We start from the raw sequence: 27,265 nt of genomic DNA on the forward strand, positions 1-27,265 counted from the left end.
TGAGCCTGTACCCTAGAGCCGGGGAACCGGCACTACAGAGCCTGAGCCCACATGCTGCACCTACTGAAGTCCTGGAGCCCTAGAGCCCGGGCTCTGCAACAAGAGAAGCCACTGCAGTGAGAAGCCTGCACACCACAGCTGGAGAGTAGCCCCCGCTGGCTGCAACTAGAGAAAAGTCCCTGAGGCAGCGAAGACCCAGTACAGCCAAAAATAAATTAATTAATTAAATTATGTATATAAAAAAAACCCAAGCAGTTTTAGTATAATTAAAGTTTAATAATAACAGTTTCAAAATTGTCTGTAAACACAGGTTCTTCAGAATTACCCTCTAAAAGCTCATGGTCCAAATTGCAAATAGAATTTATGTCCAAATATAAAAATTAGAGGAATAATTGAATATTGCAGTTGAAAGTAGTAAACAACTCACCCCTTCCTCTGATTTAAAAGAACAGTCTTTAACGTTTTTTTAATTTAATTTTATTTGGAATACTGAAGTTGAGCTATAAATAAGAACTACCCTAATAATTCTTAGCCACGGGTGTGACTTAGGAAGTAACCTAGTGAAAGTGACTTCCTAAAGTTCTTCGAAAGGAAAATACTGTGAAACATTAATTCTCTGGGCAAATTAGAAAAAGATCAGCCTAGTTAATAAAAAGTCTGAATTATAGCTTACTTTTAAACGCAGTCTTACTATTTCAAGTACATGTAACGCAAAAAGCTTTCGAGGGGCACTGAATTGGAAACTCTGAGTGGATAGGAATAATTAGTCTTTTTAAACATTAGTCAAAGCAATATGGCCTTCTGCTTATCTAACAGTGACAGTAGACTCAATAATTGGGGCCCTACTAATTTGAAATTTGTTATAAAGACTAGCCTGAAGTTTATCTTTGTTTAGCCAACACACTTATTGTAGAGAACTATTAGTATAATGAAATTGTATGAGAATGCTTAAAATTGTTGAAAGAATACATTTAAGAGCTACTCTTTAGAAATACCTATGTAAATAAGAACAACCGGTCTACTCATTACCAATAACTTGTTGAAATTACCCCCAGCAGTTTGGAGTGAGTGAGTGAGTGCATGCTAAGTCGCTTCAGTCGTGTCTAACTCTTTGTGACACTATGGACTGTAGCCCACCAGGCTCCTCTGTCCGTGGGATTCTCCAGGCAAGAATACTGGAGCGGGATGCCATGCCCTCCTCCAGGAGATCTCCCTGACCCAGGGATTGAACCCAAGTCTCTAACATCTCCTGCGTTAGCAGGTGGGTTCTTTACCACTAGCACCTTGGAGTGAGTGAAGAAACTTAGATTACATGAAGATACTTATTGTAGCTGACCGCTGGTTAAGCATTTCTTTTAAAATATTTTCTAATTTAATCAAGTTAGACTTTTCCTCTGCATCTGGGCGATGCCACATATGCACGTGAAGAGTATTGCAGAACCTGGGACTCAACTTATTATTTAATGAGCTTCTTTTGTTTCAAAGTGGAACCTTGCAAAGACTGCGTCCTGTCCTTATCCACAGTGACATGAGCAAAATTAACATCAGATCATCTGTCCTTCTTGTCACCCTGCAGGTTGTGAACATAATGAGTAGAGGCAGAAAATGAGCAGAAATAGCCAAACAAAAAGTTAGGATTCACATGGTTAATAATATTCAAAATCCCATGTTTGGCCCAGAAGATTATAGGTATTTTGATTCATATATAAAACAGAACAATTTTAATTCTACCTATGGCAATGAAGCTATCAGAAAATTCTCAAGATATATTTCATTTTCTCTAAGACAACATAATGATAAAACAAAGTAAGCTTCATGTAGTGGGGCTTAATACTTTGATAAAACCAAGATCATGCAGTGAATTAAATGAAAATCTGGAAATAAAAAATGAAACTGGCATTTTTATTAAGGTAGGATGTATCAAAACAAATGAAAAAGCCAGGAAAAAAAATCGCTACCAAAATGGAAAGACAGAGATGAATTTTGTGTGGTGTTTTATTATGTGAATACATGTTGAAGATTCTTTGTCTTTGTCTAGGCAGTGCAATTCAAGTTCTAAAAGAATGGAATATGACAGGAAAAAAGAAGGTAAGATTGATATGGATTGTAAATTAGTAACATCTTCCATCAGAACCTTCGTGGTTGTTATCATTTTAACAAGGGTGCCAATTTTGTGCTTCTTTCAAATATGTTAATATGTACACCCAAGAAGCTTCCAGATTCATGACTCTCTTAAATTACAAGCCACCCTCCCTACTAATGCCCTTGTTTTCTGTTCAAGTGTTTTTAACCACCAGGTGTGCTTTAGAAGTCCCAGAGTTTTTCTTTTTAAGTATTAAGGCAAGCCCAACCAGAGAATTCAAAGGATCCTAGATGTTAACTTGCCTGAACGTATCCCACAGCACAAAGGAAAACATTAAGGAGCTTTTTAAAGATACTTGAAAAGCTCTAAATATATTTTCACATGTTTTTCCAGCCGAGAGAATCTGTGCAGGGCTGCCCCGAGAAACATTTTTCCTGAGTTCTAATAAGCTAGATTTTTAATAAAGGAGGAAAAAAAGGACGTACATGCCTTAAAGCCATGGTAAGTAAGGGACCTGTTTGCCTTTCTTTCAAACCCTGGCAGACTGACTGCTCCTTGTGAGCAGAGGGGAGATTTTAAGCTGCCCCATTCAAAGTTATATTTCTTTCTTGTCTAGTCACACTGTTTCGACCTCTGGGCACACGCGTGGTGTGCTATGCACACACTGGCCTTCCTGGTCTTGTGAGCATGTATGGGTACTCACTGGCTCCTTTGAGGTGCGGCTTCTTGTTCTAGGCCTGTCATCTGTTTCATGACTTTGACAAAAAGTCTGCTTCTCTTTCCAAAGTAACTTCCCCAAGGGGAATCCCAGTATATACTCTTCCCACTGAGGGAAGATCACTGGCCCGAGGAATAGGTTTTAACAAACGCACACGTGAAAGCAGTATTACTTTCATAAATTCCCAAGATTACTGAAATTACTGGAATGATCCTTTCCCCCTTTTTCTCCTCCCTGTTCATGGAGAACAGGGAGAATTACGAGGCTTTTTGTTCAACCTTTGTATGCCACCATCTTTGACAATGTCTGCTTATCTTTAATCATAGCTTCCCAGACTTCTGTATGAAATGAAGATGGTTTGCAAGTGATTGAAAGGCAGTATTTATACTTACATGGAAAAATTTCAGATGTGTGGATTGGGTTTTAAATTTCTCTGATGTGGAAAAAAAAGAGCAGATGGCAGCTGCAGACCCAACTCATTACCAAGCCTTCTTCTTAGAGGTTAAATGGGAAGATGGTCTCCCTAGCCTAGGAGACTCAGGCCTCCTGTGGGAATAGGTGCCCCTGGGCCTTCCCTTCACCCAGTCATTGCACTTCTCTCCCCTGGAGGAGCCCTTACGCAGAGCCATGCTTGTGGTTTCAGAGGAAAAGAAAGGGAATGGGGAGGAGAATCAAGAGAAAATTGTTTCTTCTTATTTCTTTTCAAACATATTGCAGAACAAAGCCGGGCTGATGTTTAGCTGGTGGGACACTGATGCCACAGGCAGGCCAGGGTCTGTCCTGACAGGTCCCTTGTCTGTTCTCATTGGCTGAAGCCTGTACCAAGGTCTAAAAAATTTCAATTATCTAAAATTCGGGGTAGGGACTTTGCAGGTGGTTCAGTGATGAAAATTCCACACTTCCACTGCAAGGAGCATAGGTTTGATCCCTCTTCAGGGAACTAAGATCCTACATACTGCAAGATGTGGCCAATAAATACATTAATTAAATTACTAAAAGATATAAATAAAAAATGAAACAAAATGCATAGTTGTGTTATTCTGAGCTAAATGTAAGAAAAGTCATATGGTGCTGTTGAGCTAGCATCCAGATATTCCAGGGGTACAGAATTCAGGTGGGCCCACGTTGGTTTGGCAATGTTTGGTAGTAGTTCTCCACTCCAGCTAGAATGTTCATGGGGATGATTCTGGGACTTCCTGGACAGTGTGGCAGCAATCCAGGGGTGGCCTGGTTGAGGGGGTGCCTTTTCAAAGACCCAACCTGGACTTTGGGGATTTGACTCCACTTCCTCATTTTGCAAGGAAAATGAGGAATTCATTTTCCACCCTCCCCTCGTTTCCCTCCTCCCCAGAGGAGTAGAACCTCAGGGTCCTCCCTGCCCTCCTCCCACCCTCATGGTCTCTATAAGGAATGAGAACTCTTCTTTAATAGCACAGTAGATGAATTCAAGTTCCTCCAGGGTAGTAACCATGAGATTTTTTACTCTATGACCATTCAGATATGTAGGCCCTCAGTTTGCTCAAATGATATGTCAGCTATTTTAAGCCATTTCCTGCTGTTTTTTGCTTGTAAAGGAAACTTTTTGTTTTCTATGTTTATGAGGTAAAAGTTTATACAACTCATTGTGGGAAAGAAGATATTTATAGTAACTTGGGTGGTTAATAAAGACATCAGTGTTTTCACCCATTTTATTTGAAGAGTCAGAAAACAAAAAAAGAAAAAGGATAACATATCTTATTTTGCATTCTTGGACTCCCATTCTATTTCAAGGTGCTTGTGAGCTGCATAATATTCATTTCTCATTTGTTTCTCATTCTAGAACAATAAGAGAAAACGAAGCAAGTCCAAGCAGCATCAAGGCAACAAAGATGCTAAAGACAAGGCAGAGAGGCCCGAGGCAGGGCCCATGCAGCCACCACCGCCCCAGATACAGAATGGCCACATCAACGGCTGTGAGAAGGACAGCTCATCCACTGATTCTGCCAGTGAAAAACCAGCCCTTCCCCCTCGTGAGAAAAAGATCTCAATACTGGAGGAACCTTCAAAGGCACTCCGTGGGGTCACAGGTCAGTTATTCTTAAGTAAAGTTGCTTAGGAAGACATAGAAGAAAAGGATGGCAGGGGACCCACTGGGACAGTCACTGCTACTGTTGTTGAAAGGAAACGATTGTCCTGCAACATTGTCCATAGATTCAAACAGTCTTCAGGCAGGATGGTAGGGGCTGGGAGGAAAGTAACAGGACCAGAGAAGACATGTCCAGTCCAGCCCTGTGAAAGTCAGAGCATTTTTTTTTTAATTTTATTTTATTTTTAAACTTTACAATACTGTATTAGTTTTGCCAAATATCGAAATGAATCTGCCACAGGTATCTAAAAAATATAGTTCTAGTCTCTATTGGAATCATCAGGAAAACAGAAATTCCAGCTTACAGAAATTTTCTTTCTAAAGACACTTTGGCTGGAATAAGGGAGGGATAACTGGTGATCAAAGGAAATGGTATTAAAGGGTAGACCAAATTATTTTATCTCCTGGTATTTTGTATCGTGCGATAGAATATAATCTTCCAGGGTGTTAGAATCTGGAATATTCTTTATTTGTGCTACAGCTATATATTCATTACTCAACGAAAGGCTGCTTCTTAATCAACTGTATAACCTTAAGGGAATCATTTCATCTCTAGTGTCCCATTTCCTTTCTGTAAAATATGGCAACTGTACAGGATTCTACTAGATCTGTGATCTTCAATACTATTTGGCCCAAAGCTCCATTTTTATGTCAAGTCCTAAAGTAAAATTCACAGATAATATAAATCTACCTAGAAACAGAACATCAATAACATAAAAATATAAGAAGTTCAAGAATAGCTAAAATAGAAGGCTTAATAAAATGGCCAGATGTTCATACCCACTTATCATGAATTGCTTTACACTTACAGAAAGGGAGAGAGTAGTCAACTGGATAACATGAATACTGCTTCTTTATATTCAACATGTGAAGTAAAAACTAAATAAGTATATTTTAATGTAGACGTGGGGTCACTGGGAAAGCAGCTGCTACAAATGCAGACTGACAATTGCCGATTATCCACTCAAATACTGTGACTGCCCTTGTGGTTGGCCATGGAATTTTCCAAATGGTGAAAAACTCTTGGTGAAGTTATAAACACCAGAGAGTACAGTTTTCTCTTAATGTATATAGTAGTTGAACCCTGGAAATCCAAGTAAATCTTGGAAATCCATAGGAAAACTGTACAAAAAATACTTTGAGTTTATATGTCACGTGTCTGGGAAGACAAGAGAAAATTCAGGTCACTGGGCGGTTCTTCGTTGTGTGGGATTCCTGTGATTGTGAGTCATCTAGCATCCTGCCCCCAACACCCACCCATAGAAAATTGCTTGGATAAATTTTAAAAGTTTTTCAAAACACCTCCTAAAATAAACCAAAGATGAATAAAACAGGGGCTTAAAAAGCAGAGACATCACTTTTCAGACAAAGATTCATATAGTCAAAGCTATGGTTTTTCAAGTAGTCATGTATGAATGGGACTGTTGAACCATAAAGAAGGCTGAGTGCCGAAGAATTGATGCTTTCGAACTATAGTGTTGGAGAAGACTTTGAGAGTCCTTTGGACTGCAGGGAGATCAAATCAGCCAATTCTCAGGGAAATCAACCCTGAATATTCATTGGAAGGACTGATGCTGAAGCTGAAGCCTGATGCGAAGAGCTGACTAAAATTGGAAAAGACCCTGATGCTGGGAAAGATTGAGGGCGGGAGGAGAAGGGGGTGACAGAGGATGAGATGGTTGGATGGCATCACTGACTCAATGGACATAAGTTTGAGCAAACTCTGGGAGATAGTGAAGGACAAGGAAGCCTCACATGCTGCAATCCTTGGGGTCACAAAGAGTTGTACATGACTTAGCAACTGAATGACAACCTACAGGGAGAGTTTAGTCGAGCAGAAGAGACAGGTGCAAACAGAAAATCACATGATAACCTGTTCTGAATCAGGGATTACCATGAGGAAGCATGAAATAACTGACACTGTGTAATACATTAAGAAGTTTCCTAATTGCTCACAAAGCTCTAATTTTCTTCCATAAACATTACTTAACAGCACTATTAATAGTGCTATAATTCAGAAAATCCTTACTACACAATGATATCTTACAACAAACAACAAAAATAACCTATTTCTCTTTAGAATCTGGATATTCCAGTCATCTTTTAATTCAGCTTTCCCTCTGCCTACAATTTTGAGAATGTTTTGATTTATGGTCAGGGCAAGAGAAAGAAATTAAATAATCGAATGGCACATTCCCAACTTTGCCTGTGATTGCTTTCACACGAATTACTTTCAAAATCTAATTACTCAGGTTGCTGTTGTGATATCAATCATACATTAAAAGCCCAGCACATATATTTGTTCATTTACTTATAATTTATACCTTCTTCCTAAAACAATTTCAGTAACTCTATCAAGTATATGACATTAGAGCAAATGCAATATTGAAGCGCTTCACTTCACAGTGGAGAGCTGCCTTGAAAGTTAAATACCCAGCAGATGAGTTCTCTGTACAAGGGGGCTTTTGTGAACCCTGTCATGAAACTGTTGGCAAAGAATACTTTATTGCACAAAGAACCATCCCAAGATCCCTCAGTTTTGTAAGTTTAGCATAAAGTCATTAAGGTATGTCAGCATTATTTGTTAATAATTAATAAAACAAAGATATTACTCTTGTAAATCTTTCTGTTAAAGAATAAATGATGACAGTGGAAGGTTATCAGAAGTTTTTGCAAAAGGAAGGGAATTCTCCTGGTTGACCATTAACTTCACCAGCAGCTTGTGATCATAAATTTTAAAATGAGTTTATAGCTAGTTAAGTTTCTTCCCAAAGATAATGAAGATTCATCAGGAGGTTGATGCCAAAACTATCAAATGACTTCTGAAGTGCTTTGTTCAATTTTTCAGAAATCCTGAGATCTCTGCTAAATATTTTACAGATGAGTGTCGGATCTTGCGTATTACTGCACCCTATTTTGAGTAGACCTTTGAAACTGGGAAGGATGGGAAAGATCCCTTAATCCCCTCACTATATAGCTGAGTAAACCAAGGCCCCCGGGGTCAAGAAGCTGAGAAGATCTGTGCCCCATGGGTAACTCTGTCTGGTTAGCAAAAGCCTGACTCAAATCCATGCAATTTTATGCATGCATTAGAGAGTTATTAAAGATGTATACAATTGAAAAATTAGGGAAAAGTAATTATAACAAAACCAGATAATGATATTCTGTACTTGAGTGAGTTCAAAGTATGAGCCTTGAAGAAATCTCCAGTCTGCTGGTGGTGGAGCATTTATCAAGCTTTCCAGTGATGAAACTGGCTCAGGGAAGCTTGCCCTGAATGCCCAGTTGGGCAGCAGGCTGTGAACATGTGGAAAGCGTGTTTTATCTTTTATAACACCTTGACATTCAAGATCTCTCTTTCTAAAGGTTTTAAAAAGGATCATTTGCTGGTAGGGGAAAAGTTAGCTTTAAGATATGTGCAGGTGGTTCCGGGGTGTTAGTGTGACTTCCCACATGAAAAATAACCACCAAAAGCATCATCGTTTCAGGCTGTAAATATAGTACTGTCGAGTGGGACAATGCTGCAAGTCAGCGTATAGCTCTGAAGTTGGGGAGTTTGATTTAAACTTAGTACAAAATTACTTTTTTAAGCCTTGGAGTAGTTTTTTCTGTATTTCAGAATTTTTAATAACCACTCAAATTAGATCTTTTACATAATCCAATCAAGCTTATCTGCTGCTGCTGCTGCTAAGTCGATTCAGTCGTGTCCAACTCTGTGCGACCCCATAGATGGCAGCCCACCAGGCTCCCCCGTCTCTGGGATTCTCCAGGCAAGAACACTGGAGTGGGTTGCCATTTCCTTCTCTAATGCATGAAAGTGAAAAGTCAAAATGAAGTCACTCTGTCCTGTCTGACTCGTAGCGACCCCATGGACTGCAGCCCACCAGGCTCCTCCATCCATGGGATTTTTCAGGCTAGAGTACTGGAGTAGGATGCCATTGCCTTCTCCGAAGATTATCTGCATCTAAGTACAAAGTCAGACAAGGAGTAGATCAAGATTTATTTTCACAGAAGTAATGCCAAGGGTCACTTTTATTTCTAAGGCTCTATCTAAATGGTTAAAGTGCATTATGACCTTAGGTTTCATTTTTCCCAAATGTGGCTCCTGCTCTATTTTCCTTAAGGGTCCGATTGCTGAAATGTCTATACGCTTATCACCGCATGGGCTAGAATAGGAATTCAGATTCCTCTGCTGTCCTTCTCCCCCTGGACACAATTCCCATCCAATAGGAAAGGAGCAGGATTGTGAGCCACCAATTGGCTCCACTGAGATAAGCTTGGGGGCGGGACTTTCCTTGTCTTCAGCTCCTCTTCCCAGCAGGCTTCCTTTATTTCCTCTCGTCTTGTAAAGCATCTTGGGAAGCCAGCTCTTCTGTTACCCGTTACTTGTTTCTAACAGAAGGCCCCATGCTGTGTTCACTGACCTCCACAACCCGGGCTTCTGCCCTGTGTGGGAGAACAGGGGCAGCCGCATCGTTTACCTTTGCCATGCAGATTCTGCGTGCGGCATGCCTCTGGGACGGAACCGCTTTCTTATTCTCTAGGTGAACTGAACCAACTGTGAGAGAAAGGGTCCTGTTATTTTAGAATGTTGGCTGCCTGTCCCTCATTTGTGCTTCATATAAAAAAGAAGAAAACAACAACAGACTATTTTACAATATTTTTGTGGTATGGGGTTCCCTGTAAGATTTCCAAGCAGATTTTTTAATCCTGTTGTTGGCCCTAGCTCCAAGATTATCTCCTCTGCTTTTCTAAACCCTATATTGGACCAGAGGATTAGAAAAGATCAACAAGAAGAAAGCAGCTTGCCTAGAACTTTAATAGAAAAGCCAAATGTGTATATTCCAGGATTTCAGCCATTCCAGCTCTCAGATGGAAGCAACATAATATCATTGCTAAGAAGCAGGGCTTTAGCATTAAACATGTTTGGATTCAAATCTTGGCCTCTTCACTTACTAGGTATGTGACCCTGGACAAGCTAACCCTTCTGTGTCTCACCTGCAAAATATTCTGTAATTGTGATGAGGAATAAATGAGATAAATAAAGTGATTAGCACAGTATTTGGCACAGAGTAAACCCTGAAGTCATTTCTTTGTCTATATAGGAAATATCTTACGCGTCTAACATGTGCCAGAAATTCTTCTAGAGGAAGTAAACAAAATAAAAAAGTTTTTGCCTTCCTGAAATTTCTGTTCTTTTGTGGGGAATGGGGAGAAGAGATGCACAGTAAACCAGAATACACCAAAATGTTTATGTGGAAGTGTTAGTCGCTTAGTGGTGTCCAACTTTTTGTGAGCCCGTGGACTGCAGCCTGCCAGGCTCCTCTGTCCATGAAATTCTCCAGGCAAGAATGCTGGAGTGGGTTACCATTTCCTTCTCCAGAGGATCTTCTGACCCAGGGATCGTGCCTGGATCTCCTGCATTGCTGGCTGATTCTTTACCATCTGAGCCACCAGGGAAGTTTAAATGTTTATGCTGCTGCTACTGCTGCTAAGTCGCTTCAGTCCTGTCCAACTCTGTGCAACCCCATAGACGGCAGCCCACCAGGCTCCCCCGTCCCTGGGATTCTCCAGGCAAGAACACCGGAGTGGGTTGCCATTTCCTTCTCCAATGCATGAAAGTTAAAAGTGAAAAGTTAAGTGAAAGTTAAAAGTGAAAGTTAAAAGTCGCTCAGTCGAGTCAGACTCTTCGTGACCCCATGGACTGCAGCCCACCAGGTTCCTCCGTCCATGGGATTCTCCAGGCAAGAGTACTGGAGTGGGGTGCCATTGCCTTCTCCGTTAAATGTTTATAGATTATAGTAAATGTTGTGAAGGCAGCAAGAAGGAGAGAGGCTTTGAGCAGGAAGAGGGGTGTGTGTAGCAACTTCAGATAAGGTCCTATGTGAATGGGTGAAGGAAGAGGATATGTGGATGCTGAGGGAGCCCCCATTCACGTTCTCTGACATCAGGCTATCTTGGTCTAAACAGCCAGTGTTTTATTTAAACCTTGCTGCTGCTGCTGCTGCTGCTAAGTCGCTTCAGTCGTGTCCGACTCTGTGCGACCCCATAGAGAGCAGCCCACCAGGCTCTGCTGTCCCTGGGATTCTCCAGGCAAGAACACTGGAGTGGGTTGCCATTTCCTTCTCCATTGCGTGAAAGTGAAAAGTGAAAGTGAAGTTGCTCAGTTGTGACCGACTCGTGGCAACCCCATGGACTGTAGCCCACCAGGCTCCTCCATCCATGGGATTTTCTAGGCAAGAGTACTGGAGTGGCTTGCTATTGCCTTCTCCAATTTAAACCTTAATTAAGGATTATTTTAGCTAAAGCCCTTGTAGCGTTGTAACCGTTGGTTTTTAATTAAAGATTTAGTGCTGTGTTAGGGTATATAGCTGACATTAAGTACTGTCATGTGAATAGGCGTTTTGAAGCATATAGTTTAAAGCACATAAGTTTAAAGCACATTTATCATTATTCTCGCTCTGTTATTTTGGCATCTGATGCCTTAGTGCTAACTCCCATTTGTAGCTGTGTGTTGTTCAGTCTCAAACTCAGCTTCCAGCAGCACAGTGTCTGAATAGTTCGGATAATATTAGAGGCAGCCTTACATTGTGTTTCCCATTTCTTAGACCTCTGCTTCCTTTCTCTGTGTGTGATAAAGCAGGAGACGGAGACAGACATAGGATGCGGTGACACAAGGACACGGGATAAATAAAACCCCTCGGGTATTTTTCTGTCACCTGGGTAGAGTGAACTCCAGAGCCCTCCCCCTTCTCTTTCTCATTTGAAAACTACTTTTGCTGCATCCCTACAGCAAAAATTCAAACCATCTTCATCTCTGAATAGCTGATACCTTCCCAACTTCCCACTCAAACCTGGTTAGTTACAAGGTTTCAGTTACAAACAGACTTAATTAAATGGAATGCACTCCTTGCAAAGAATAAAATGCCTTTCATTAATTTTTTGGACTGCACGGAGATCCAACCAGTCCATCCTAAAGGAAATAAGTCCTGAATATTCATTGGAAGGACTGATGCTGAAGCTGAAACTCCAAAACTTTGGCCACCTGATAGGAAGAACTGACTCATTTGAAAAGACTGATGCTGGGAAAGATTGAAGGCAGGAGGAGAAGGGGACGACAGAGGATGAGATGGTTGGATGGCATCACTGACTCAATGGACATGAGTTTGGGTAAACTCCGGGAGTTGGTGATGGACAGGGAGGCCTGGCATACTACAGTCCATGGGGTCGCAAAGAGTCAGACACGACTGAGTGACTGAACCGAACTGAATTGAAACCTTTAAAGGTATTAATGACATTTAAGACCTTGTAAAGACAATATAAACTAAAAGACTGGTTTCCAGTCAGAAAGTTCCCAGCTTGATCTAAGCCAGTCCAGTTTTACAGAATGGAATAAACCTATTTGTTTAAGTCTTTGTTCCAAAGTTATTGGCTCCTCTGAATTTCTGTTAATTACCCTGTCACGTAGAGATAGAAGAATGATGTAAGATGCAAATTAAGGTATACAATAATTGTAATGTGAAAAGAGTTTCCTTGGGGTTTCATCACTATACCATCTTAAGAAAATTATCTTTACTCACTGTCTCCATGTCTTCACCTCTCTCTCACTTACCAATTTTTTAAGGTCCCATCACTCCAAAGAAATTGCCCCCACTGAGTTTACCATTGGCCTCCACATATTGAATCTAGCAGACGTTTTTCCAATCCTTAAGTTACCTTTTCCTTGCAGGACTATTGACCACTCTTTCCTCGACCATCATGTCTTTTCCCTTTGGTATCTATGACCTGACACTTTTCCTGATTTCTCCCCTGCATCTTCATTGCTTCTGTGTTTCCTTTGAGGGTTCATCTCCTCTAACTGGCTGTTAATTGTTGAGGCTCATCACGACTGGTTTAGTTCCAAGTCCTTTCACACATAAAGCTCTCTCTTCTTAGATCATCTCAGTCGTGCTGTAACTTTGATTGTGTATGCTGGCTCACATACTCCTCATCCCAGTTGAGGCTACTCTCTGAACTTAGACTCCTACTTGATATTTTCACTTTGATATTTCAAGCACTCTAACATCATGCTCAAAACAAACTCCTGATCTCTCTTCCCAGTCTTAGCTTTCTGATCTTAGTGTACCATCCATCCATCCTGAAGCAAATCAGAAATCTAGGCATCAGTCAAGACATCTTCCTCTCCCCTGATATTCAATTGGTCACCAAGTCCTATTGATTTTCTTTTTCAAATATTCCTGACATCCATCCATTTCTCACTATCTTGATCTCTACATTTCCATCCAAACCATCTTCTCTTGTCTCTGCTGCTATAGTAATCCACTCCTTAATCACCTGGCATTCATTCTGTTCCCCTCTAAATCATTCTCTATCCTGTAATCTCTTCAGTTCAGTTCAGTTCAGTCACTCAGTCGTGTCCGACTTTTTGCGACCCCATGATTCGCAGCACTCCAGGCCTCCCTATCCATCACCAACTCCCGGAGTTCACTCAGACTCACGTCCATCGAGTCAGTGATGCCATCCAGTCATCTCATCCTCTGTCGTCCCCTTCTCCTCCTGCCCCCAATCCCTCCCAGCATCAGATAACACATATTTGGACTCTTAAAGATAAAGACCAAAAGTCTTACTCTGGCCCATGAGTGAAAGTGAAAGTGAAGTGGCTCAGTCGTGTCCGACTCTTTACAATCCCATGGACTGTAGTCTACCAGGCTTCTCTGTCCATGGGATTTTCCAGGCAAGAGTACTGGAGTGGGTTGCCATTTCCTGCATATTCTGGCCCCTGTGTCCCGTTCCAGCCTCATGATCTGGTGTGCTGATTCTTGCTCTTTGCTTCAGCCATACTGGTCTCCTCTTAGTCCCACATAGGGGCTGTGTACATCAGTCAGGTTTAAGTCAGGAGACAGAAGCCACACTGGACATTTGAATGGGTGGAATGTAATAGCAAGAACTGCTAACTAAAACAGTAGGAGGTGGCTAACTACTAAATGGGTAAGTGAGGACTCTCAGGGGTCTAGGCTTGTCAAGAGAACAGTTACTATTTCCAAGAAGCCTGGACAATAAAGGAAGTAGGACTGGGAGATTCCCCTAGTCTAAAACTAGATTCTGACCTCATCAAATAAACTGTGTGGCTACCAGTTGTTTGTTGTTCGGTCGCTCAGTCGTGTCTGACTCTTTGCACCACCATGGACTGCAACATGCCAGGCTTCCGTGTCCTTCACTGTCTCCCCGAGTTTGCTCAAACTCATGAGTCGGTGATACCACCCAACCATCTCATCCTCTGTCATCCCCTTCTCCTCCTGCCCTCCATCTTTCCTAGCATCAGGGTCTTTTCCAATGAGTTGGCTCTTTGCATCCGGTGGCCAAAGTTTTGAAGCTCAAGCTTCAGCATCAGTCCTTCCAGTAAATAGTCATGACTACCAGAGGAACATGCTCGAAGCCTTGTGGTGACAAAAGATCTTGGCATAAGGCCTGGGCCGAGCTGTTCTATAGAAGAAGCCTGCCATTTCTGGAGAGTGTAGATGGACTGGAACTGCTCAAAGCCATTGCCACTGGGGGGAGTCAGGGAACATGGCATGAGCGTGCACCTGGAACTCCTCTGCATGGCTGCTGGCTCCTGTAGGGAATAATAATAATGATGGACCAAAACCAGAAGTGTACTTCTGCCCTCATCACCTTGCAGGGGACTCTTTGTTGCCCTCTACTAACAAAGCTAACAATCTACCAATTGGCGAAAGAAAATTGTTTACAGGGTCCACTGCCAGTTATCACAAAGTAGGGCAAACAAGGGTAGATTTATAGTCAAGAGATAATAATTTGATAACTGCTTCAAACACTCTCTGCCTGGAATGCAGTTTTCTTCCCTCTTCATCTGATTAGTCTTTTATGTGATTTCAGGTGAGCTTAGTTTTTTCTTCTGTGGAGAATTCATTCTTGATATCCCTAAGCCAAATGCATGCCAATTGTAGGTTTCAGGACTATGTACTTTTTTTTTCCATAAAACTTATCACAGTTGTAATTCTACTTTTGTTTGTGTGGTGGTGTGGTTTATGTGTCTTCCTCTGAGGCTGCAAGTTCTATGAGATGGAAACCACAGCTGTCTTTTACCACTGTTATGGTTTTGGTGTCTAGAACAATAACTGGACATAATAAGCACTCAAGCCTTTTTCATGATTTGTATTGAGTTATTAATAATAAATAAATGGATATGTATAGGTTAATTTGGGGCTTCCCTGGTGGCTCAGATGGTAAAGACTGTGTCTGCAATGTGGGAGACTTGGGTTCAATCCCTGGGTCGGAAAGATCTCCTGGAGGAGGGCATGGCAACCCACTCCAGTATTCTTGCCTATAAGTTCCTATGCTGCTTTTTAAAGATAATTGTGGATTTTGTATTCCTGATTTTAAAAGACATTTATATTAATTGAAGAGATGTGAAAAATACAGTAAGGTTTAGAGGGGAAAAGCCTACCTCCTAGAAACAACCACTGTGGAATTTCATTTCAGAATGTTTTAGATTTATAGATATATAGGGGTCATTTTTACAAATGTTATGTAGTGTGTGAACTTTTGTATCTTGCTTTTTACTTAACATGACATTATAAACATTACCTCATATCATTTTGTTCTTTAAAAACTTGACCTTAATAGCTCTGCTGTGTTTTTATGAATTTGCCATTTAGTTTAATTATTTCCAAACTATTGTCCATATGCATTGTTTCCACTTGCTATTATAAACAATGCTATAATGAACATTTTTTGTATATAAATCTTTATGAACAATCATCTTCTTGACATACTTTCTTAGAAGTGGAATTATTGGATTCAAAGGGTATGAGTATTTTTAAAATTTTTAATATATCGCTGTCCAAAAAGATTGCACTAATCTCATTGTTTTATTTGTAAAACTGATTAGTAGGAAAATGGAGAATTTTGCAATGTTTAATTTCCATTTGCATCTCTTCTTTAGTGAATATTTAAGAACATTAAGATCAGTGGTCAAAAAACAAAAAATTACTTTATTATTGGTTATCAGAAAACACTGTTGTATTCACATAAGTACTTTTAAGAGAATGGTAATGCTTTAAGTAACACAGACATTAGAAATTTTAGGCATTATTTTATAATAGCAAAATTATTTTTTATCAAAGTTTTTTTCTTGATAGGACCACTTACAATACTAAGTTAATCATCATGAGATGGTGTGATTTACTGAAATTACATTTGTATAGGGGACTATGAAGTCATCTTAACTCAGTGAGTTAAAATAATTATTTTAGAACTACTCTATAATAAATATATCCTTTAATATGTATTTTTATTTTTTTAACTGTGCTGGGTCTTAGTTTCAGCATGTTGGATCTAGTTTCCCCACTAGGGATTGAACCCATGTCTCCTGCACTGGAAGCAAGGAGTCTTAGTCATTGGACCATCAGGGAAGTCCCTTAATACATCCTTTAAATTTAGACTTGAATACCGTGTATACTTCCTTCAGTCTACCTTTAAGTATAAAAGGCTTTCACCAAAAAGCTAAAGAGACAAGGGAGTCTTCAGAGACTTTCAAATCTGAACACATACATAGTTGTACATATATTATAAAAATCTTTGGCTCTAAGTTCATATATTTCTCCCCAAAGGAAGATTTGTTTTCTTTGATATTGTTAATAGAAAACAACCACCACTGTTCATGTTTTACTCTGTAAAATAAATCAAGGACAAGTCCAATATGTAAGTAGATACTAAGATTTAGTAACTGGAAAATGGATAGTTCTCAGTATTGACAAGAGTTAAGTGTAAGTACAATTACGTCCACTACAGTTGAGTGTCAGTGGATCTACGTGACTAGAAAATAATTTGGCAAAGCATATCAATAATTTTTTAAGAAAAATAAAGGCAAGAATTTGTGTCTTCTTCATCACAGACCCTACTAAATTATAGTAAAGGAATTTTTAAATACAGAAATCCACAATGATGAAGGAAAGGGAAAAGACAGCCTCAGTTTCTAGAGGAAGAAAAGTAGATGGAAAAGGATTGACTGATGAAGCAGAGTATGGGAAGCTGCAGCATAGACTTCAGAGGGAGGGAGCTTTGGCAGGAAGGATGCTGACTGCCTGGCAGAAAATGGGGAAACTCTAGATCTAGAGTCAGCCTTTAGGATGGGGGACAAGCTTAGAAAGAGAGGTATAAAGCAGGGTAATTAAATAAAGATATTTTAAGGAACAGTCCACTATCCCCGTACCTAATTCCATTCCAGTTTGTTTTATAAGATGTCTAACGTTTGCCTTCAAGGTAAAAAAGGAGGGGTGGGAGTAGGGAGAGCAGAAAGTGATACGCTAGTATTTTAATGACCGTTAAAATAAAATACAAAATTCTTCACAAGAAAATAACAAAACCCAGTGTTTCTCAAAGTGTCATCCGCAATATTCAGTATCCAGTTTAAAGTATTACTATATTGCTAGACATTGCAAGAAGAAAATATGACCTTTAGTGAAGAGAAAGATTAGTCATTAGAAGCAGACCCATAGACAACCCAGATGTTGAAATCAGCAGACAAGGATTATCAATATGTTTTAAATTTTTCCCAAAAAAGTGGACTTAGTAGGTGAAGGGAGGAGAATTTCAGGAGAGATGGAAAGAATGAAATGACAACCCTGGAACTAATAAGTACAGTATTTGAAGTTTTTTGGAAGTCATCAGATGCTTTTGGCAGAAATTTGGACAATAAAGACTAAAGGATCGGTGAACGTGAAGACAGGTCAAAAGAAATTATCCAAACTGAAGAAAAGAGAAAACAAAATGACAACAAAAGCAGAGCCTCGGTCACTCAAGGGACAATATCAAGCATTCTCATAGATATGTAATTGGAATCTCAGGAGAAAAAAGGAGAGAATGGAGAAACAGGGGGACATATGAAGAAACAATGCCCACAGTTTTTCCAAATTTAACATGAAACAACAACCCACATATCCAAAAAGCTCAGCAAAATCCAAGCAGGGTAAATGATAGAAAATCACACCAAAGCGTGTCACAGTCAAACTACTGAAAATCAGAAATGAAGATAAAGTTTAAGTCAAAGTCAAAGGATAAAAGACACATAACAAACAGGAGACAACAAGAAGAGTAAAGGTTAACTTCTCATCAGAAATGATATGGGTCAGCAAACTCCAGAATGAAATCTATAATAGGAATAACTGCCAGTATGGAATTATATATATATCTAGAGAAAATATCCTTCAAAAAGGAAGATAAAGTCAAGATATTTTAAGATAAACAAAAATGGAAAGAATTTTTCACCAACAGAGTTGCACTACAAAACAAGCCAAAGGATATTCTTTAGGTTGAAAGTAAATGATACTAGATTGAAATTTGAATCTGCTGGAAGAAATGAAAAACACTGAAAATGGTAAATATATGGATAGAAATAAAAATGTTTTTTTTTTCCCCTCTTTGTTTTTTTTTGAAAATCAATTGACTGCTTAAAGCAAAAATAATAACAATGTATTGTGAGGTTCAGAACAAACATAGAGGTAAAATATATGGCTATAAGTATACAGTTGATAGAAGTGGGTATGTGTAATTATTTATTTATTATTGTATGATTGTTACATTATACATGAAACAGTATAATATTGATTCAAAGGACACTATGATAAATTAATGATACGTACTATAATCCTTGGAACAACCTCTAAAAGCAAAGAATGAAGAGGTATCACAAAAAAGATAAGATTAACAATTTCTTGAAAACCATTTCACCTAAAAGAAGTAAGGAAAAAATCAAAGAAATAAAGAATAAACACAACTCAAAATGGTAAACATAACCCAGTAATACCAATAATTATATTAAATGGAGATGGACAAAAGACTCTAATTAAATAGCAGAGATTGACAGACTGGGTAGTAAGACCAGTAACAAGACTCAATTATATGCTGATTAAAGAAATACACTTTACACATGAAGACAGAGACCGGCCAAATTCACAATAGTTATGGGTTTTATCAGGCTTCTCTGGTGGCTCAGAGGTTAAAGTGTCTGCCTCTAATGCGGGAGACCTGGGTTTGATCCCTGGGTCAGGAAGATCCCCTGGAGAAGGAAATGGCAACCCACTCCAGTATTCTTGCCTGGAGAATCCCATGGACGGAGGAGCTTGGGTTTTATCACCATTTTATTAGTAACTGATAGAGCAAGTATATGAAAAATCTTTCAGAATGTTGAATATTTAAATAGTATTGTCAACCAACCTGACCTAATTGACATTTGTAGAACACTACACCTAACAACTTGAAGGACACATGGCATTTTCACCAAAATAGACCAATTGCTAGACCATAAAATAAGTTTCAAAAAATTTAAGTATTAAAATCTTTAGATTATGTTCTTTGACCAAAAATAGAAGTAAAATAACATTTAATAGCAATAAGATATCTAGAAAACTTCCAAAAATTTAGAAATTAATGAACCTTCTAAATAATTCATTGATGGGATATTTCCTGGCAGTCCAGTGGTTGGGACTCTGTGGTTTCACTGCTGAGGACCTGGGTTCAATCCCTGGTTAGAGAACTAAGATCCCTCAAGCCATGCAGCACAACCAAAATAAATAAACAAAAATAAATACTCCATTGATCAAAGGAAAAAAAATTCACAAGAGATACTAGAAAATCATTTGAACTGCACCATAATGAAAATACAGTAACTCAGTTACCAGTATCAGTAATGAAATCGATCCTGATCCCACATTTATTTATTTAAAGACTAACAACAGGATAGTATAAAAGAATTTTATGCCAAAAGGGAAGTGAACAAATTTCTTTAAAAATATGAATCACTAAAATGCACATGAGAAGAAATGGAAAATAGAAATAGCTCTAAATCCATCAAAGCAATTGGTAATTAAAATTCCAGGCTGAGGTGGCTTCACCAGTGAACTCTTAATTTAAGAAAAAATAATAGCAGTCTTAAACAAATCTTTATTTCCTGAAATAGTTTAGGAATAGAAGGAAGTCAGCACTTTTCAACTCATTTAATGAGGCCAGCATAGCCTTATCAAAACCTGACAAAAATTATTACAGGAAAAGCCTCGGAACCACATTGCTCATAAATAAAAGAGCAAAATCCTCAACAAAATATTAGCAAACCAAAGTAAGGACAATATATTAAAAAGTTAATACACTATAACCAAAGTAGTTTTTTCCAGGAATGCAGCATTGGTTTAACATTTAAAAAGCAACCAATGTTGTAATAAAATCAAAGAAAATAACAGCATGATCATCTTAAATCACTTGATAAAATAAAAACTCCCAGTATATAAGAAAACTAACTGATAAACATATGAAAATTATACTGTATAGCCAATATAATACTTGATAATAAAATATTGAATGTAGTTTTCCTAAAATCAAGAACAATGCAAGAGTAATTGTTCTACATTGTCCTAGAATTCCTAGCCAGTCCAATAAGGCAAGGAAAAATTGGAAAGACAGAAATTACTCTTCATTTACAGATATCATTATTGCCCATATAGAAAATTACAAGAAAGCTACAAAACAAAAAACTAACAAGGAAATCAGCAAGGTGTTTTAGGTTCAAGTTCAATATATAAAAAGCTAATTTGTATTTCTGTATTCTAGCAACCAGCAATTGGGAAAGGAAGTTTTAAAAAATTACTATATATACAATGACATTTTGCATGTCATCTAAAATTTTTGTTCAGTCACCAAGTTGTGACCAACTCTTTTCCACCCCATGGACTGCAGCACTCCAGTCTTCAGCATCCTGTCCTTCACCATCTCCCAGAGTTTGCCCAAGTTCATGTCCATTGAGTTGGTGATGCCATCCAACCATCTCATCCTCTGTTGCCCTCTTCTTCTTCTGCCTTCAATCATTTCCAGCATCAGGGTCTTTTCCAATGAGTCGGCAGTTCGCATCAGGTGGACAAAGTATTGGTGCTTCAGCTTCAGCATCAGTCATTGCAAAGAGTATTCAGGGTTGATGTCCTAGGAATAAAAACTAAAGATGCACAAGACACTGAAAGCTGTAAAATGATGCAACAAATAAAAGAAAACCTAAAGAAATGGGGAGATATATAATGTCCAGTACTCAAAAGATGCAATATCACTAAGATACCAGTTATCTCCAAATTGATTTATACACTGAATGCAAATGCAGTTAACATCCCATCAGATTTTTTTGAAAAGAAATATACAAGTTCATTGTTAAATTTATATTGAAATGCAAAGGACCTAAGATCTTGAAGCAATCTTGGAAAAGAAGAGTAAAATTGAAGGACATTCATTATTTAATATTAAGACTCGTTATATAGTAATTAGTAAATGAGATAGTGTGGTATCAGGGTGAGGAGAAACAATTAGATCTGTGGAATAGAATAGAGTTCAGCAATAGAACACACAGATACAGTCAACAAATTTTCAACTGAGGTGCCAAAATAGTTTAGTGGAGAAAGGTCAACTCAGATTTATCATGCTGGAGTCTTATATTCTTTTTTCGCATTTTACGTACTAGTTGTTAAAGGCAGAAAGACTATGTCCCATTTAACTCCTGCGAATTAGCCAGGGCAAGCACATAGTGGTCATTCTATACAGGCCTGTTGAGTTAAATTGAATCAGAAATCAGATCCATACTCAGAAAGCTATATAACATCTATGTTGGGATTTGATAAGTAATTTTAATAAGAGGAAGCCTCAAGTAATAGATTCAAAAACACATAAGCTTCTAGGAGCAATTTTTTAGACACATGGACAAGGATTAAATTCAAATATAATTTTTATTGAAATCTGGGCAGATTGGGTGTTTCCAAAGATAACTTTTCTTTCCAAGAAGTAGCTACTTTGGTTCAAGTATTTGATGAATATTGGATAAAGACATAGCCAGAGACTCATATCAAACTAGGCTCCCTATAATTGGAAAGGCCCCAGGCATGCAAAGTATGAAAGGAATACTGATTCATTCATTCACCCATCCATTCAGTATTCATCATGTACCCACAAGGCGCCAAGCATATAATGATGAACAAGACATACATCACTGTCTCCACTTTTCTCATGTAGAAATTGAAGAGGATATTTTAAGGTTTCACTAAAATCAATACTCTTAGTCTAGAATATAAATTTGTAATGACTATAGATTGTAGGCCAACAAATTTCATGCTTCTTTTGGTTTGTATTAGGGCTCTTCAATAGAAAAATAGTATGAGCTGTATATGTAATTTTAAATTGTCTAGTAGACACATTTAAAAAGTAAAAATAAACAGGTGAATTAAATTGAGTAATATATTCTATCTAAATTATGTTGACAATCATATTGACATGTGATCAATATTTTTTATTGATCAAAGGAATATTTTTAATTCTCCTTTTTTAAGTCTTCACATTTCAGTGTGTAATTTACACTTAGAGCCAACTCGATTCAGACAAGCCATGTTTCAAGTGTTCAGTAGCCTTATGTGGCTAGTGGCTACCTTATTGGAGAGTGATATGATTCAACTCCAAGTCAGCTATAGTCTACTGAAGATTACAAGTGGAGGGACTTCCCTGGTGAACCTGTGGTTCAGCATCTGCCTTCCACTGTAGGCAACACAGGTTCAATCGCTGGTCAGGGAATTAAGATCCCACATGCTATGGGGCAATGCACCACAACTACAAAGCCCATGTGCCACAACTAAGATTCGGTGCAGCCAAAAATACATAAGTAAAAATTTCTAATTAAAATAATAAAGTTTACAAGTAGATTTCTGAAAGGTGGAAAACTGATGGTATTTCTAGCTCATAATGTTAGAGGAAAATCACTGTTTCCAGGAAAGGACTCTTTTTATTCTATTGCTAGAAATATAAGGACCTGTGGTCAGAATGAACTAATTCTGTTATAGTCAATAGTTCTGTAACCCTCCACCAATTCACCAGTTTTCATCTGAAAGAATCCTAGAGTTTTACTATATTTGGAGACAAATTGTACCACCAGTGTGCAAATATACGCAAGTAGTCTTTGAGATGGAGAAGGCAATGGCAACCCACTCCAGTACTCTTGCCTGGAAAATCCCATGGATGGAGGAGCCTGGTAGGCTGCAGTCCATGGGGTTGCAAAGAGTCGGACGCGACTGAGCAACTTCACTTTCACTTTTCACTTTCATGCATTGGAGAAGGCAATGGCAACCCATTCCAGTGTTCTTGTCTGGAGAATCCCAGGGACAGGGGAGCCTGGTGGGCTGCCGTCTATGGGGTCGCACAGAGTCGGACATGACTGAAGCGACTTAGCAGCAGCAGCAGCAGCAGTCTTTGAGAACTCAGATCTTTCCATCATTCAATGACCCCACCATTGAGACAGCTTTCAGGTCCTAAAAACAATACTACTACTCAAATTTCTCAATAAATACTTGTTAGATGAATGATGAAATGAACCAGTAGCCCTCATATCAGTTCTTTGATGCACAAAATATATTCAGCTCTAGGTTAATAATCCCAAACTCATTTGCATGCTGGTCTTCCCATTTAAAATGCTTTTGCATTCAACAAAATAATTTCTTTCTTCTGTTCTAAGGTCATTATTTCCACTAGGCTATAATGGAAATCCCCTTTATTTTCAAGAATAACAGTAATTTACTACACTATGCACAATGAACTGTATTTTAGAGTCTTAATTTATTGAATTTCATCAAACCTGAATCTCAACTGTGATTTAGAGAGAGTTGGAACCAGCCTATACTTACTCACTTTTAACAAAACATTTATACAGTCATCAAAAAATTAGTTTTTCATCTTTCACAGTAGAGTTTCTCCTGGTGAGGGTACTACCCAGGTACCATCCAACTCCACCCCAACAGAAACACCTGGAAGCTGAATCCTGGATCCACTTCTGAATCGAAATTTCTGCAGGTGGTGTCAGGGAATTTGCATTTGCAATAAGTACTAGGGGAAAAGTCATGCACACTAAAGTTTGACAACCACTGCCCCTGCAGTAAAGTTCCAAACTTTAGTATGACTAAAGATAAAATTGTATACTATCATTTAAATCTGTTTTATTACTGGAGGAAATGATGTTTTCAGTACTTAATTACTTTGTTCACCACCTGGGCTGAACATTCCACTGTGTGCTGTAATTTCCTTTTAAGTAAATTTTAAGAGGCACTCAGTATTCAGCCTATAAAGCATAGGCTGTGCCTTTTTGATATATAGGTAATAAATGATGGCTTCAACTAAAATCAGATTTACCCATCATAAATGGGCAAACGTCTAAAACCAAACTGACTCGGACCAAATCCTATTCTTTTGTACTTTCCAAGTGTGTTCTCTATAATGCTTGTGACAGTGTCAGGAAAGGTATTCTTTGTTTCTTTTTTTTTTTCCTATGAAATCATTTTAAGAGTATTTTAATTCAGTCACAATCCTACAGATAGCTATTGAGCTAGACACAAGTACTGGAGCTTCAAAAACGAATCAGATTTTGCATCTGCCTTTAAGGGCATCTTAGCCTCTGCAGGGAAGGAGCAGACATGAGAACCTTGTGTTGAATTTAATGCACCAGGTTATACCAGGAAGTAGAGAGAGGTGAGACAGAGGCCGGGCTTCATAGTGATGATGTTGTGCTCAGTTTGGGTATGAGCCGTAGTTGGCCAGAGAAATGGACTCATTCATACAGGGTAATCCAGACATCAGGATGGTCAGAAGTGCCAAACCCACACTCTTTCCATTACACCCAACTTTCTCCAAGAACCTGACCTGCAAAAGCAGGCTGGCTTCCCTTTTTCTCATACCCAGAGCTCTCTCTGGTTGTGAGTGAGATGTTAAGTGTGATACATTTCCTTTTCAGGCCACTAAGGTGCCATTTAATCCACTCCAGCCATAACTAAATAGGAAGCTACCTTTAAAAGATGCCGAAAGCAACGTGCTGCTAATTTATTGCCACATCTGTTAAAGCTCCAGAGGGAATCTGACTCTCTAGATTTTAAATATAGTTGAGTTATTGTGATGATGTTTCCTGATTTAATCCTTCCATAAATTAGATGAAATGATCATAGAACCTGTTGTCACTTCATTCTTGCCCTAGCTCCTCTTCTGCCTTCATTAATTCCGAATAAAATACCACAAGACATTGATGTAGCACTTGGAGATGGGAGGGCTGTGTTTTTATAGCCTCAATTTGAAATCATACTTAAAGACATCTAAGCCTTTACTGAATAGTGGGGGAACTGTTCATGCATATAAGGCTCCTAAGGATCTTCCTGGGTAGTTATGGGTGAGGAAACTAAGACTCAGAGATAAGTGGCTTGCCTGGGGTCACTCTGTAAGTAATTACTAGAGTCAAAACACCCACTCAGGTCTTCTAACTCCAAGTACAAGGCTCTTTCTAGTATATCCTTTCATCTTCTGGGGAGTCTATTAAAACAGTTTCTTGACTGTTTGCAGTGAAAGGAACTATTGCCAACATGTTAACAAAACCCAAAATTGTGGCATCCCCATCACCTGATCGTCAGTGTTTTTAGTTTATCACTTCACAGTCATTATTTGGTGTTTTCTTACAGAAGGCAACAGACCACTGCAACAGAAACTGTCCTTAGATGGGAACCCCAAACCTATACATGGAACACCAGAGAGGTCAGATGGCCTACAGTGGTCAGCTGAGCAGCCTTGTAACCCAAGCAAGCCTAAGACAAAAACATCTCCTGTTAAGTCCAATGCCCCTGCAGCTCATCTTGAAATAAAGCCAGATGAGTTGGCAAAGAAAAGAGGTAAAGTGATTTCTTTTGCACAAATGATTCAACATATTTTGCACACACAGAGAAGTATCTGAATGACAGAACTTTCCAAAAGATACTGCTTAGTGAAGAGAGTTAGACCTGAAATTGCATTTCTTTCTGTGAGCCACATAGATTGAAAACCAGATATGATTCCTCCATTGTTAATCAAAGGTCTTGAATGTTTAAGTGGAATTATATCCCCTTTGTCTGCCTCTCTGTGGCCATTCTTCTCTTTCTAGGCATGGATAAATTTGCACCTCAAACACTTGGTACCCTAACATCCTATAAAGCAAATGTTAATGCAGGAGCCTCTTTAGCCATGTAAATGTTGAATGTTTCCCTGATATACAGGTTATGAATTTGCATTGACTGAAGATGAGTTTAGAGGCCAACCATGTCTTCTGATATGATGTTCCTCATGTAAATTCAGTTCTGTGTTAGAACTTTCAGACAAAAGACACTGAAAGAGGGTTTTATATTGGACACACTATATTTTGATTACATTTTGAACTTTGATATATTGATACTTTATGCATAACTAGTATTAAACATGAAAGGGGCTAAATCACTTCCTTTCTGATTACCAGAGGATTTAAATAATATTCTCATTCAGGCCTCAGTTGTATCTGATTTCCTTGGCTTGGGTTTGATTATACCTTCTCACTTTTCTTGAGAGAGATTTCTTTTTTCTAAGAAACCATGCCCTTGTTGGGATAAGTACAATTTGCCTATTTGCTCTGCACTATCTGTAAACCCTGGTGACAGTTTCAGGAAATCAGGCAAGATTGGCACCCACAGAGCTGCTTTAAGTACTGCTGGTATAATTACAGGCCTGGCTCAGGACTGATGGGGCCAGAGCCAGGGTACCTGGCATGGATGCTCTGTCCTCTCTCGAGTTCATTTGTACCTCTCCCAACCTCTATGTCATTTTCCTCTTCCAAAAGCCCTGCTGGCTTTAAACCACACAGAATGGTGTTTATAGAGAGAGCCAGCAGCACAAATGGTCTTTAGACGTATCAGATTCTAAGAATCCCCAGTTTGTAATAGAACATAATGATCTGAGCCTCTTTGCAAAGGGTAAAGGAGACACATGTGCCCAAAATGGCCCAGCCAGAGAGCCCACTGGTGAGATCACAGCTTCTCAGGGACCGCACAAACCACCCACTCTGGATTTTAAAAAATTGGGATTATAAACATCCTCTTAATGGAACTTTTTTTTTCATTGAAAAACAAAAGAAGATCCCTTTTTATTGGAAGGGGATATAGTTGCCTTTGTCATTGTTGTTTAGCTCAGAAATAAAAAAAATAAAGTGTTCACTTTAACATGTTCTTTCTTGACATTAATTTCAGGCCCAAATATTGAGAAATCGGTGAAGGATTTGCAACGCTGTACTGTGTCTCTGACTAGATACCGTGTCATGATCAAGGAAGAAGTAGATAGCTCCGTGAAGAAGATCAAAGCTGCCTTTGCTGAATTACACAACTGGTGAGTAATTTCACTTAGAAACTATCAATTTATGGCACTTGAGCTGTTCCTATAGGTAAAAGCATCAGATGGAAAATGTTTATTTAATACATAAACATCACAGAACAACACT

At 38.8% G+C, this 27,265-nt stretch overlaps 1 protein-coding gene across 8 annotated transcripts in view; it reads left to right on the forward strand.

The window, feature by feature from the left end:
- SPATS2L (spermatogenesis associated serine rich 2 like) overlaps nucleotides 1–27,265 on the forward strand; it is a 191,302-nt gene that overhangs the window by 122,839 nt on the left and 41,198 nt on the right. For 7 of the 8 annotated variants that reach the window (XM_070800186.1, XM_019974579.2, XM_019974573.2 and 4 more), the window contains 4 exons: nucleotides 2,039–2,088; nucleotides 4,621–4,867; nucleotides 25,452–25,658; nucleotides 27,018–27,153. In XM_070800186.1, the coding sequence (XP_070656287.1) occupies nucleotides 2,039–2,088; nucleotides 4,621–4,867; nucleotides 25,452–25,658; nucleotides 27,018–27,153 (640 nt within the window). The remainder of the gene's footprint in view (nucleotides 1–2,038; nucleotides 2,089–4,620; nucleotides 4,868–25,451; nucleotides 25,659–27,017; nucleotides 27,154–27,265) is intronic. The other variant, XM_070800204.1, reaches the window with a different exon arrangement.

This window comes from Bos indicus, chromosome 2 (genome assembly GCF_029378745.1).
Source record: "Bos indicus isolate NIAB-ARS_2022 breed Sahiwal x Tharparkar chromosome 2, NIAB-ARS_B.indTharparkar_mat_pri_1.0, whole genome shotgun sequence".
Lineage (NCBI taxonomy): Eukaryota > Metazoa > Chordata > Mammalia > Artiodactyla > Bovidae > Bos > Bos indicus.